Consider the following 14149-nt stretch of genomic DNA (forward strand, 5'->3'; position numbering starts at 1 on the left):
ACATGTGTTAGTTTCTGTAGGTTTTGTGGATGTGTCTATTACAGAATCTCTCCCTCTCCTGTTGCTTCGCTTCCTCCCCTGCCCTGGGCAGCAGGTAGGTACATGCCCTCTTTGGTGGGGCTGAACCAGAGGCCTGAGGACACACAGTTCCTCTTTTCCTTTTTCCACACACTCCCTTTGGAATTGACGTTTATCTCATTCCCCAGCCTTCCCCTGGCCCATGAAATCTCTTGCACACCTTTTCTTAGTTTCCATCTGTGTGCCCTGGTATATAGAAAACAGTGTATGCATAATAGAGCATCTTCCAAATTGCTCTCCTGAAGCAAGCTGAAGGGGAAGAAAAGGAGAGTTTCCCTTCTCAGAAGAGCTGTGCACTCTCCCCTGGGGTGGTTCATGGGGGAATGTTACGGGACCCTATTGCAGAGGTGTTTGGGCAGGGGACAGTGCTGGGGAGGAGGGCATGGTGACTGTGTTTATGTACATCGCCTCTAACTTCATCCTTGTGTGAAACGCCGTCACTCTCTGCTGACATTTTGGCTTCAGAGTTTCAGCTCTTCTGCAGGTGTTTGCAGAAGAGCAACTCTGGACTTCCTTTATCCCTGCTTTCCCGTTTCAGAAGCGCAGTAGAAATGCATCATTTTGTGTTTATAAAGTGACCCTTGAGTTCAGGAGTAATAGAGGCTACAGAACATGACAGTTCCCTTTACTGTTGCCATGATACAACTTGGGCCAATGTCTTTACTCATGAGAGGATGTCTTCATCTCAAAGGACGATAGGATGAGTGATAGAAGAAGGAGAAAAATGTAATAACTTTGCCAGAGCTTGGTTAAAGTTTGATAGAATAGAGCTCCAGTTTAAAAAAACCTGAACGCTTCAGAGAATTAAGTGCCCACTACATGGCTTCGTTAGTAAAATGTCAGCACCCCTGCTGTCATAGTGGCAGAGGCCTCTTGCAGCCACCTACTTTGCCCGTTTGTGTCTTGAAAAATGACAAAAACACGTGGCACCATCCTGAGGTCTTGCTCTTTACTGTGGGTCAGTTTTGTGCAACTCCTGTTGGACTGCACACTGCCAGCAAATGGTGGGCGCTCGCGGCAGAACAGATCTTCATCTTCTGCAGGAGGCAAAGCAAGCTAGACTCAAAACTGTCTTTGTGCTTCCTTTGTCACCTTGTGCTGAACTCTGGTTTTCTTGGGATGCCCCTGCCCTGACCAAATGCTTGGTATGTTTTAAAACGTGTTTGCTCCTGCAGACCGACATGAACATAGTAAGTTTTCACTGATGAAACACATCTTAAACCCCATCTCCAGCCAGTGCCTGGCAATGCATATGCAAATGTACTGTGGAGCAGAATTAATTGCTGAGATCTCTCTACTGAGGTATTGCTTTGGGCTTTAGTAGGTAGGCCTAGTAAAATTCCACAGCGCATTAGAGATTGTGCATATTAATTTCGCATCTAAAGCAGCATAGTATGTCAAATTTCCACTTTCGAGTCTATCTGCGCTCACCCAGTCCTATTTGACAGGCTTATTACTTGCTGATTTTGTGGATTCTTGCATTTGATTGCTGACACTGGGCTATGAATTAATATGATCTACATAAAGGTATTAAAAAAAAAAAAAGCTCGGGTTTTTTACTCAGGAGTAAACTGTGTGTTTGGCTCCTGGCCTACCTTGTTTGGCAGGGGTCATTGTGAGTCCATGCAAAGGCATGCTAAATCCTGCAGTGGCAAAAATTCTTGTAATGTTGAGTTTTTAAGAGGCTTTTGAGAGAACATGAAGTGACAGCTGAGCAGAGAGCGAGTTCCTCTGTAGTGACAGCTACGTGAAGCAGCAGTGAGAATTTCCTTTGCCTTCTACAATCAAACCAGTGAAATGCAAGTCTTGGGATTCTGCATATATTAAAGCTTATTAACTTTTTTTTCCTTTCCTATGTATGCAGGAGGCAGACAGCGGGGAAGAAGAATGCCGGTCCCAGCCCAGAAGGTAAGATTGTCACTTGAGCCTTGCAATACTCCTCGAGGTTACCTTTCTGTGTGAAATGTTCCACAGGGGTTTTTGTTGTTGTTCTGGCATGTTCTGCAAACATGCATCATTTTCTGCCTATTGTTAATGTTGCACAACTGTCTCAATGTGTACCTTACTGAAAAATATATTTAACTATGGCCTAAATGGTGCTCCCAGTAAAGGGGCTGCTGCAGCACAAAACTGGAAAAGTCAGATCACACTGAAAAATATTTATGGGGAACAGTTCACAAAGATGTCAGCGAGTATATTCTCCAAACTACTGTTTGCACTCAGGAGGTGGTGTCTTGCCTGCAGACGTGCTCTCAATAAGATGGTGAGACACCACTTCTCTGTGCATCGAGAGACTTTGCTTGTATCTTAGAAACAAATCCTGGTTGTGTTGTTCCTTTGCTCCCTCCAATGTCGTATGTTGTTTCTCAGGATTTGGTCCATTATCAGAATATTCCAAGAGGAATAACCATACTAATAAACTTTTGTTCTCTGGTTAAAAAGTTTCTGTTGCCATCAAGAGCTGAATTGGATTATTCTTGGTAGGAGGAGTATCACAGGAGAGACTTCAGCAGTGATAGCCATCCTCTAACTGTCTTTCTTCACCTACTGGTATGCCCTCGTGTACATCTTCGGGATTTGTGAAAAGCTGTATTTCTAGAACCTGAAGTACGGGGTGATCCTGTGCCATAAGGGCACCTGCTGCTTAAAATAGCATGCTCAATGGATGTGTCGGTATTTGCTGCTGACTCAGGTAGTCAAATATCTACTCCAAAGCTAGGAGAAAACTGAGAATTTACAGGATTTTTTTTTTTTTAATTGGGATTGTTTTGCGTGGAGATGTTCACTTGTATAAATGCCAGTTTCAGTTGCTTCAGAAAGAAGCTTTTCTGAACCATTGAACCTCGGCTGGCTGAATGATGACAAGTGTTAATGGCTATTTTATAATGCAGTCGTAGTCTGTCTTAAGGGTAGATTTCTCGAAGTCTTGTAAGCTTTATCCTCCAAGCCATCAAAAGAATTATTTCACCTAAACTTAACAAAAGCAAACCCAGTATATACTAGGTAACTTCTCCAGCACTTTTTTGGCTTAAAATGTTGCAGGCGATTTCTATGAAAGGCGTAAGATTCCCTCCAGAGGGAGTAAAGGGGAAGCAAAGGTGACATAGTTCTCACTTCATGAACTCTTTTGCTGTTACAGTTCTTTGCTTAATGTTGTTTGTGTGAGTAGGCAACAACAGAGGCTGTAATTTCTAGTATTTAAAAGGCTTGAACAAGATTTGGGCTTTGGGGCCAACTTGGATGAATCTGCAGAAGAAAAAGCTGTCGTGGTCACACATTCGCATGATTTCAGTGTAGTCCTGCGAAAGCGTGGCCTAGGGAAGGTGACTGGTCTGTTTCTTTCAGTCTTCTGCCCTTAGGTGATGATTTAAGAATTGCTGTTTCTTGATTTTACAGCTTTCATGACTGAGAGGAAAGCTGGAAAGCACAACTCCCAAAGGCTCAAATTGAACTCAGCTAAACTCTGATTTTCAATTTCACTCAGCCTTCCAGCAGTCACAAGATCAACTTATGACTTGATCTCAGTATACATAATGTATTGGAGGGGGTGGGAGGTATTTAATTGTTGTGGGCACTTAGCAACAATTGTAGGTTAGGTTTGAAGCAAGCAGTTTTTAATATATTTTAAATAACTTCCTGGGGTAGGAAATGACAACCTGCTGTTGATGTGGTGATCTGAACTCTGTAACTCCTGTTGCTGGGGTCAGGGAGCTAACTGAAATCGGGATCCTTCTTCGGGAAAACAAGGGGGTGGGTGTTAAATGTGTTTGATTACAGTAGGATGAAAATAATAGCCAAATGTGGATAAGTTGTCGACCTGGAGTCCTGCTGTGGAAGAGCAACAGATATCTATAAACAGCTTTTGAGTGTATCTAAGCCCCAGTTTTCAAGGGAACATACCAAGTAGTAGCTATTAAAAATGCAGACAGTAAAAACGCAATAGACTGAGTTTGGCTTTAAGAGCAAAGGTACGGTATCAGTTGCAATGTCACCGAAGTAGCGCTCTGCAGCAGCCTGACATTCCTAGCTGCCTGCCTGGGCAAGGCCAGGCTGGTGAACTTCTCCCAAGGCATAATTCAGGTGACCTGGCTGTAGCTACAGTCAGAGTTTGGGGTGGGATTTGTGCTGTTTGTAAAGTTATTCTGACGAGGAGTCCTCTTGCCTCCTGCACTCGTGTAAAATTTGTTTCAAGGCTACCTCAGGGTAGAATGATTGGCATCAAGCGCGCCCAAACTCATCCCATCAACTGGACATCGAATGCAAGAGCACTACTGTGGATAAAAGCATGTTTGGGTTAATAAAATAACTTTTCAATATTTATAAAATAGGATGTTAGTGCATAGAGATGTTACAATGCTTGCAAGGGAATTAGTTGAAGGCCCAAGCATAAGCACGTAGACGTGTCTGGTGTCAGAAGATTTTTGCAGTGATGGGTCTTGAAGATCACTGAGTGCAGTTTTCATTTCCATCCTTTTGAGTCCCCGTGTCTCTGCACAGCCTATGGACTGCTGTCTCAAATGAGACACACGTTCCACTTTTAGATCCAGCTCAACAGCATTGCTAGTCCTGTGGCTAGCAATTTCTGGATAGCTTCTTGTTTTAGGTTTCTAGTGCTTATCTTTTCTCACTGAGGTATGGGTTATAGATTGAGGTGAAGGGCAATGTGCAGAAAAGACTGGTAGTATGACAGCAGGAGTCACTCCTGCTTGTTGAGCAGAGGCTATGAAGAGCAACCAGTCTAAAATGTCCTCCAAAGAGGCAGAGAAATTAGTTTCAAACAGGAGCTTAAACTTGTAGGTAGGTGCATCCAGATCATTGTAGCTAAAACCAATAATCTACCTGGGTGCTGACCTGTTTGTGCTTGATCTAACACCGCAGAGGTCTGTCGTTGCATGGACTCAAGTCTCGCAGGCAAGGGAAAGGAAGTGTGTGAAAATGTTGTTTAAACTTAAACCTGCTCTACAGAGCAGCCAAACAACATGACAGGTCTGCACTCGCCTCTTCGTTGGGGTTTGCCTGCACAAAGAGAGAGCACCAGCACAAGTTCTTCCCTGGCATTGCCCTTTGGCTTCTGTGCTCTCAGAAGGGCTGGTCCTTCCTGTAACACTTTATGCTCAAGGACTCACGCTCTTGAGACTGTTCCTGCCTGCACGGTCACAGAACGAGGAGTTTTCTGCTTTGTGAATTAGCAGAGTCCACTTAAAGCTTTTCTCCAAAAGATGGAAAGAGCTGTTAGATGTTCAGAAAGAGAGTTCATGTGTGCTCTGCAATTATCCTTGGAAGGTGCTTGAAATGGTATTTTCTGGCAAATTCTTTTCTACTGATGCAAAGAGGCATGGTTTGTTTTCCTGCTTGAGGAAAGTACTTGGGTATAGAGAACAGGGACCTAATTTTTATAAAGACTTCTATCTGTTACTAAAAACCACAGCAAATTCATAGTGCAAATACCTGAAGCTGAGCAGATAGGTGAGAATCAGCTTGGCTTCTGGAAATCCTTTTTCCTTGCATCCAAGCCCTGCTGTGGGGGAAGCCCAGGAGGGTCTCTGTACCCTGCCGCAGCTGTGATCATTCTTGCAGTTGATGGGTGAGATCCCCAAACCCCTGATGTGGATCCAAGTTCTTGCTCTGGAGTCCCTGCTTGAGCCGGTCCTTGTCACCTGTCTAACTCTTGGCTCATGGGGCTAAGACAGAGTAGTGCACAAGCAGATGTCCCGAGCAATCTATTTGTGACATTTATTACCTTCATAGCTACCTTCTAGACATTTTTATTAGGCTATCTGGAGGCTGTACAGCTAGCTGGCCTGCACATCTCCTTCTGTCCCCAGACATGCTGCTGTCACACTGAGTACACTCTTAATGGAGCGTTTGTGTTAACAGTCTCTTTGCATCATCCTGATGATGTTAAAACTTACCTAAAATGCATGTGTATTGAGCTTTGAGTGGTGTTTACACCAACTGATATATTGACATTCAGGTTTTGTGTGCTCTGTGCCAAGGTTGCAAGGATTCAGCATCTTTGTTTTGCTGACAAACGACATCTCCAGGGCCCGGGGCAGCAGCGGTGCTGCAGTCTGCGTTGGATTTGCTATCAGGATCTGCTGGTTGCTTTTTGGGTTAATGTTTGAAATGGTGTCTCCATTTCCACAGTGTGAATTTACCAGTTCTGTGTGCCTCGGAACAGCTCTGGTTGCTGAAATGCAGCATTTGAGGCTGCACAGTAACTGCTGCATGTAAAATTGAGTAAGCTGTATTGCTTAGCGAGGGTGCTGGGGACTTCAGAGCAGTTCTTTGATCTTTTATGGCCTGGCGCTTGGTCAGACTAAAGTCCATTTGCTTAGGTAGAGCCGAGGAGCCTGTCATTCCCTTCATGTGCCATAGATAGTGATTAGACCCTGCTCGAAATCTGGGGTTTGTTACCTGAAAATGTTCTCAAAAAGTGCTTGTCCTCCCCTCTTCAGGTGGGGATGAGAGGGTGGTGTTAAAAAAGAAAAAAAAAACAAACCCCAGCCAACGCCTGTTGCGGCCTAAGTGTGCTTACCTTCTGGTTTGTTTTTTTTAGTCAAAATAGTTCCTTCCAGGAGTGAACTGGGAAGGAAAGCAAATCAGATTATTGCCATGATAACAGTTGGATGTGCCAAGATGCCTCAAGGTTTCAAGCTGTGAGTAAAAACCTTTGTTTTAGGAGCAGAAGACCACAGTCTGATGCAGGAGCTTATGGTTTGTAACAGCATAAAAGTTGTTTTTCAAATAGTAAGTGGAATTGGTGCATGTGTTTCCTTGTATAGGGCAACAGCTCAATAAATTGTAAGCCAACTTGTTTGATTTTTAAACCGAGACCCATTGTAAGCTTCTCTCTACCTGAGGGTTATAGCAGATGTGTGCTGTTCCCTGGGAGAGAGAGGGGTGTGATTCTGTGATACTGAATTGACTGCACTTCAGAAAGCTCATTTACAGTCCACATCAAGATGTGCAAATCTTCAGCATCATGTCTGTTGTGACTTTGAGATGTGTATCATCGCCATTTGGGGCTCCTGTGGCAAGGTCCTGACGCTTCTGGTTATCCTTGAAGCATATCTTGTGTTAGAAGAGAGACTTCCAAAAATGATGCGTTGTGAGTTCCAGCAGCTAAACCTTCCTTGCGCCTCCTGCTCTTGCTGCCGCAGCTGCCAAACATTTATTTTGTCGGTACTTGAACAGTAGCTAGATCTTCTAATGGGTGTGCAAGACAATTTTCCAGATCTTGAGTAAGAGGGGACTGTGTGTGTGGTGTACAGGAAAGCTTGTGTTTATCCGTGCCGGAGATTACTAAGCTCTTGTAGTATGAACCTTATCTTTAGAATGTGTTTCCTGAATCCATCTTTCTGTCTTTCCTTTCAGTGACAGCTTAGCCTCTCTGTGGCATTTACTGCAGCTGCTTGTGGAGAATGTCATACCAAGATAAAGAACGGTTCTGTTAATCTGCCAGCTCTGCTGACCACCAGAAAAAGTTCTGTGGGCCACACATCATGATTCATTAAAGTGGGTCTGTGGTCTTCATTTTTGAATACCAGGTGTTTTATCACCAAACTGTGAGTGAAGCGCATGTAGCAAAATTTGGGTTTATTAGAGTAGTGACAGGTATCTGCAGGGCTAGTTCACTGCAAGGTCTATGTCTGTGGTTGCAACATGTTCAGTCCAGTCCGATTACATACCTGTGGATCACAGTAATGTCTAAGATGACTTCAGGTGTGCTCTTCAGGCTGAAGGATCAAGCAGACTAGTATCGTTGTGTTTACCAAATTACCAGGTAAACATACGATGCTATAGCAAGGAGCTCACTCAAAATATGAATGCTTGTGAAAAGTTTGTTAATGTGTCATTGTAAGCGTGTGAAGAGAGGAGAATGAGGAACAAGACTAAGACAAACTGGGAAGTAAAAGGAATGAAGGTGGGTCAGATCCTTCAGCTACCGAAAGGGTCTGCTTGGCACGGAGCAAGCCCGGTACAGCTGCCCCCGTGCACTTGTGCTCTTCAGAAGTTAGCAAAGGAGGGGCTGTAAGGATTCCGTTCGTGCTTGTGTCTTCTGTTGAGCATGAACCAGGTGCTCTAAGCTAGAGGAATCCAAGTTAAAGAAAGATTCCTGTTGTAAATAGAAAAGGGAAACTCCAAAAGCACTGTTCTGGTCCCTTTCTTGGTAGGGCACCTTGGCAAGGCTTCAAAGTTAAACATGAATTCTGAGAGTTTTCAGCTCTGCGTGGATTGCAGGCACTAAAATGTATTTTGAGATTCTGGGCCAGGGTTTCTGGACTTGTTGCCATTCAGCTCTTTAGTATCTTTGCATCACAAACATTCTTTTATAAAATTAGGGGTGTGTTTTTGACAGTTCAGAGGATTTAGATGTTTCTTTTCCATAGGTCACTGAAATAACACGTTACCTATTTTATGACCTCAGACATGTCATTCAGGCATGTTTCTTCCTTGCTGGACTTAAGAGCAGTGCTGTAATAGTTTGCAAGGGTCTGGATTAACTTTTTAGTAGCCACGTAGATGTTTGCGTGGAGAGCGGTTTGCTGGATGCACTGCAGTTTTTGCATCCAAAGAACTAGTTTCTTCGAAACTCCTCTTGAATGTCTTGAATGCACGTGGAAGGCAGCTCTCCAGACAGCAGGAGGAGATGGTGGCTGTGGGAGAAGGTGTTTCTGCAGAAGTTGTGTCTTCGTGTGTTACCCCTGTCCAACATTAGCGTTGCTTGTTGAGACAAGAGTGATAGATGTTGTTGCTTGTGTCCCTTTTCCTCCCCCCGCTGCCTGGTGGCACTGCTTGGGTCCCTTCAGTCTTTGCTTCTGCCTCTGTAAAACAGGTGTAATTGAGCATTGACCTCTTTGTGTCAGACCCTCTAAGATTTAATGATAAGTAAACTCTACAATGATTGGGCGTGGGGTTTGTGAGGGAAGGGTTTAATGAAGTGGTAATATTGCAAAATAGGTGTTGAGTTCTCAACTAAGAAGCCTAATCATTGATCATGATGGGCAACTGACCAAACGGGCTTTAAAAGCAGGGTTTTGTTCTTTCTGTGATGCTTATCACCCTACCCCTGCGCCTGTCTGATTTCTTTGCTCAAGAACTGGAAACAGAAATAGTCTTTGACAGCTTAAATAACCAAATTTAGAATGTGCTTCCTGTTCTGACTGGTTCTTCAGGATTCGAGTATAGTTTTGCGTGCTTTCCCTGTTCCTGCCTCCCCCCCCTTTTTTTTCGGGTTTTTTTGGTTTTGTTTTTTTTTTTAACTAGATATGGGCTCCTTTATAATTACTTTGTTAAATTTCCCTTGCTGTGTGTAATAAAGCTGGTGTATGTAAGCGCTGCCTTGGTGGGTGGTATATGCCTCTTACTCACTGGGAAAGCTTTGTTTCTTTACTATACTCTATCTCATTCTGCCATGCATGCATTGGCTTGTTTGGGATCACTGCTACTGAAATGCCTTCATGTTTTCCCAATAAATTGGACTACATAACACGGTTGGCTTTGTCTCCCATGCTAAACATGGCCAGGAGACTTTTGACAGATCAACTTCTCCCTCCGACGTGGGGAGGCAGCAGTAAGAGATGAATGCAGGAGGTGCTGCTCTCAGTGGATCGGTCTCTACCTGTTTACAGGTTTGCTGCACTAATTTAAGGCTCTCCCCAGATAAGTTATCTGGTTGGACTCTTAATCCACTCAGACTCATCTGTAGACTGTTCATTGCTGAAAGCCACACGTCCTCGCAGCGGTAGGATGAATGAACTGATCCCCCACCAGAAAAGCAGAGGCAGCAGATCCTTTGATGATCGAACAGCTGGAGCGTGGCACCATATTCTTCAAAGCTGCCTCTTTGGACCCCTTTTCCCCATCAGACCTGGTGTCAAGACAGCTGTCTTTGTGGGGGAAGATGGAGTATAGCTGCCGGTGAGAAAAACAAAGCACTTGGCCCCACCTCTGCACACGGAAATGAACTTGCTACCTCTGCTCTCTGCGGCGGTGCCTGTGCAAGACTCCAGTGCTCGGCTGTGGGCAGCGACATGTTGTTTTCAAAATTCTGTAACTTTTCATAAGCGACACCGGAAACAGCTGCCGAGCAGTAAAGAACAAACTTTCCGTACGCGCAGTAAAGGTGGCTGAGCAGGTGCTGCCATAGCTCATTGCTCTGTGGGGAGAGGATGTGATTGATGGTGGTGAGGGTGGCGAGAGGTTTGTTTGCCTAACGCAGCAGCTTCACAAGATTTTTCATAATCCCCTGAAAACATGGGGCCGGGTTCTGCATTGCCTTATCTATTACACTGATATTAATAGATTGAAGCCAAAATTCCTACGCCTGACAACATCCCACTGTTCCCTTTACCTTGACCGTGACTAACGGTACAGCTGTAGTACCTTCCGCAGGTTTACCCTGCTGTGCTGGAGGAAGAGAAGAACATTCCTTGCTTGTGCAGAGAGCTCCTGGACTTCCAAATGGACTTAAAATAATACCCAACCCTTCATACCCACAGGAATAAGTTTCTAGAGAGACTATTGCAATATATCGTCTTCATTAGAGCTCTTCAAAAGGAGAGAACTGAGAGGACCGAAGAAAGTTTTGCTGGCAGACGTGTTCCGAAATACAAAAGGGTCACTGGGCCCCAGTGTAGGTTAAGAATTGTACAAGCCTCATCACACAATCCCTGCTCCGGATTTAATCATCTTGGCATGTGAGCAGACACTCAGCAAACCCCTGTGGGATAGGAGTGGGTGGAATATGGTGACACCCACACCTTTGTGTGGTCTGACAAGAAGCAGCAATTCAGCCTTGAGCTGTTGATCTTGGATGGAAGCATCGGCTTGATTAACGCCCTCTTTCCTTGTGGACTCTGTGCACTGACAGGACTCTGTGTCCAGCTGTACGCGTGCTTTCTGCAAGTGTCAAATCTGTGCGTGCTAATGCAAAACCCGAGTAGAGTGCTTCATGCATTCTTACTGGTGACATATGTACCGAGGCCTCAGCTGTACAAGGAGAATGTCATTTGGAAGCTGCTAGCCCCGTGCAGGACACAGGATTACATTCTCACATCATTGTGAGATCAAAATGTATTAAAATGCACACGCAAAATAAGGCAGCTGACGTTGCTGGTGCAAGCTATTGTGACTGTATAGCTTTGAGATACAGACACTTGGGGAGATGATGATTGTATGAATAAACCGTGTATTTTCAGCCTTGTTGTCTGCCAGACAGGACACTACAAGTCAATACAAGAGATTTGTGCATGCATGTGCGTCCTCCACCCCCTTAAACTTCTCTCCAGAGGCAGCTCTGGTGGGCATCCCCTCTGTTCCCTCCTCCTGTAGTGCCTGGCCACACATCCTTAGCGCTCCAGTTTTTTTCCATGATGCTTCCATAACCGGTTCTAGCTGCCGGAGTCGCTGGCTTAGCTTTGCAAAGGTTTTGGGATGGGTTTTTTTACAATGTATGTCTTGCATGATGTATGTAACTGTAGTTTATTAGTCTCTGCCATGTCCAAAGGTCAAATAAAATCCTGCTGCCCAACAAGGGTCGCATTGTAGTGGGTGCAGACGCGGTGGTGTTTACTGCCTGCCTCTGCGCCAGGCGGCTTGGCCCCACTAATCCTGCGACCTCCTGGGCAGTGTGAAATGCCGACCCAAAACTCGGCCAGGCGGTGCCCTTTTCCCCCGCAGCAGAGGGCAATTTCGTGCACTGGGCTGGGAAGCACTTGAGACCCCAGACAGACTTATTTACCTCTTGTCGTACAGTGATTAATGGCTGTGCTCACATGCTCTATTGCAGCATGGTGGTGATTTAGACTGTTACCTGTCATCACTGCAATTTTGTGCGGTTTAAATTCTTTATGTATTTGTCCCAGCAGAGCGCACCTGCTTCAAGCACGGAGCAGTTTCTTGGCTGTCTTGTGACCTGCTGCTTTCAACTCCCATCTTGTTGTGCATCCCCTCGAAGCCCCTTCTTTCTGCTGGCTCTTTGCTCCTGAGCGCTGAGAGATCAGGCTGTTGGGTCAATAATTCTGCCCGTGTCTAAATGTAGGATGTAGCTTTGACATAGAAATAGGGTTGTTCCTTAGGTCTTATTTTAAAAAGCAGAATATGAAAATAACACATGCAAAACAAATGGACAGTGGGAACTGAAACACTAATCTCACTAACACGTGGCCTGAGGGCAGTGTCAGTCTCGGGCTGGTATTTCAAGCTTTATGGCAACAAAACCAGGTTCAAATACCTTTTATTAATGCAGACTTCAATATACGAACGTATTTGAGGATTTCCTACTCCTGTTTTCTAAAGATTCAAAAACAAAAAAGCTGGGATCGTTCTATCATTGTTTGGTCTCCTAGCATATGGAGATGCAGTGCTTGACTGTATTAATCCAGGACTAATTCATTTACAGATCTATTATCCATATGTTATGAGTAGCTGCTTTAAGAGTATTGCTTGTAGTTAATCACTGCACTTGTTTTTAACAGTTTTTAAGGGCTTGCCTGTGTAGGGTTAGTTGCGTGTGAGAAATCTAACATCTGTCTGGACAGTATCTAAGTTCATTTACTCTTCTACAATGCTTGAATAAAGCCCTTAAGTTATTAATTAGAATAGAACAGAAGTTCTGGGTTTGTTTTTCAGTCTATGAATGTGTGGTATGTGTTACTACTGAATATGAGGTTCTTGCCAGTCTCTTGACCTCTGGAGGGATTGAGTTACCCTCCATGTCTCTAATGTCCTGATTTTTCCATTGCTTCTTGCAACTGACTTCATTTCTGCCTAACAAAAATGATTTTTTTTGGCACTGCAGCAAGCTGGCACTGCATTTTCTTCACAGCTGTGAGGAGCCATTACCAGAGATGTGCTCTTGGCTATATAAGATGACATTGCTTAAATTAATGCAACCAAACCATATTCTAGCAAACTTGCAGAATCACAAATTCCACTGCTTTGTCCTTTTTTTTCTCTGTCAGTCCTCAAAGTGGGAATTGTCGAGGCCTTTCACACAAGTGTCTGTCTTGCTCCCGTGAAGTCTCAGACCTGCTGTAGTTGCCATCACGCTGCATTATTTTTCAGACCCCTCTCTGCTTCTCAGAAACTTTTAGCTAATAGTTGGAAATAAACCCTAGGCGAAGCTTTCTTTTGGCTTCTGGCTTTGCTGTCTGATCACAGGGGCAGTGACGCACACCCCAGCAGTATTCTTTTTGCTATTGAGTAGGTGTCATTAATAAGTATATATGTTTAAACTTATATCTTCCACTGCCAGCTCCCTTCTGCCTTGTTACTGGGTCTGAGCATGTGCCATCCGCACCAGATGACTTAAGACTGGTATCTTATTTGTGTCCTGTGCTGGGATGTCCTGCATTCCTATGGGAAAGGGAAAACTGAGCTAGCTCCCAGGGTTTCTCAGTTGTTTTCCCTCCCTCCTGGTTAAACCGCTCGCTCGGTGGAAGGGCTGGAGAACGCGGATCTGGGATGGTTTGTGCTGTGGGGCGGAGGTGGGTGCAGGGCTGGATTGAGCAAGCCCCCCACTCTCCCCAGTGGAAAACTAGATTCAGCTCCCCTTGCGCTCTAACAGCTGAATTCCCAGCAGCTAGAAGACAGGATTTTTGTTCTAACGAACTTCCTTTCTTCCTTTTCTCCTGAGGGGCGATGGAGCTAAAGATTAAATAGCACTGAAAGGCAGCTGCTTCTCTCCTCCTTTGGCAGAAAACGAGTTGTTGAGTCTCTGCGTATGAAAGTTATTGCCAAGAACTATTTTCCCCATCTCCTCCAGGAGAGAAAATTAAGGTCGTTTCCTAAGCACTCGAGTTGTCGCTGCCTGCCTTTTCCACCAAAAAAAAAAAAAAAAAAAAAAATCTTTTGGTGTGCTGCTTTAAGCCTAGTTTCAAAGTTTGCAGCCTCCCCCGGCTCTTTTGGCCTAGATTTAGGGAGAAAAAAGAGGGGCGGGAATAGGCAGCGTCCTCCCTTGTCTCTCTCTCGCCCTCCTGGGGGAACCGGCGGCTAGATGCTGTCCCCCGAGCGAAGGGGACCGCCCGCCCGTCCGTCCGTGTCCGTCCGTCCCCGCCGGCTGCCC

The 14149-nt window shown here is 44.8% G+C and overlaps 1 protein-coding gene across 1 annotated transcript in view; it reads left to right on the plus strand.

Annotated features, from left to right (window-relative positions):
- The first annotated feature begins 1259 nt into the window (after positions 1 to 1259).
- Positions 1260 to 14149, plus strand: part of SSH2 (slingshot protein phosphatase 2) — a 64991-nt gene continuing 52101 nt past the window's right edge. Inside the window, 2 exon segments of the mRNA XM_009880225.1 lie at positions 1260 to 1268; positions 1943 to 1986. Coding sequence (XP_009878527.1) covers positions 1260 to 1268; positions 1943 to 1986 — 53 coding nt within the window.

The sequence above is a fragment of the Charadrius vociferus genome, unplaced genomic scaffold (assembly GCF_000708025.1).
Source record: "Charadrius vociferus isolate BGI_N301 unplaced genomic scaffold, ASM70802v2 scaffold782, whole genome shotgun sequence".
Taxonomy (NCBI): domain Eukaryota; kingdom Metazoa; phylum Chordata; class Aves; order Charadriiformes; family Charadriidae; genus Charadrius; species Charadrius vociferus.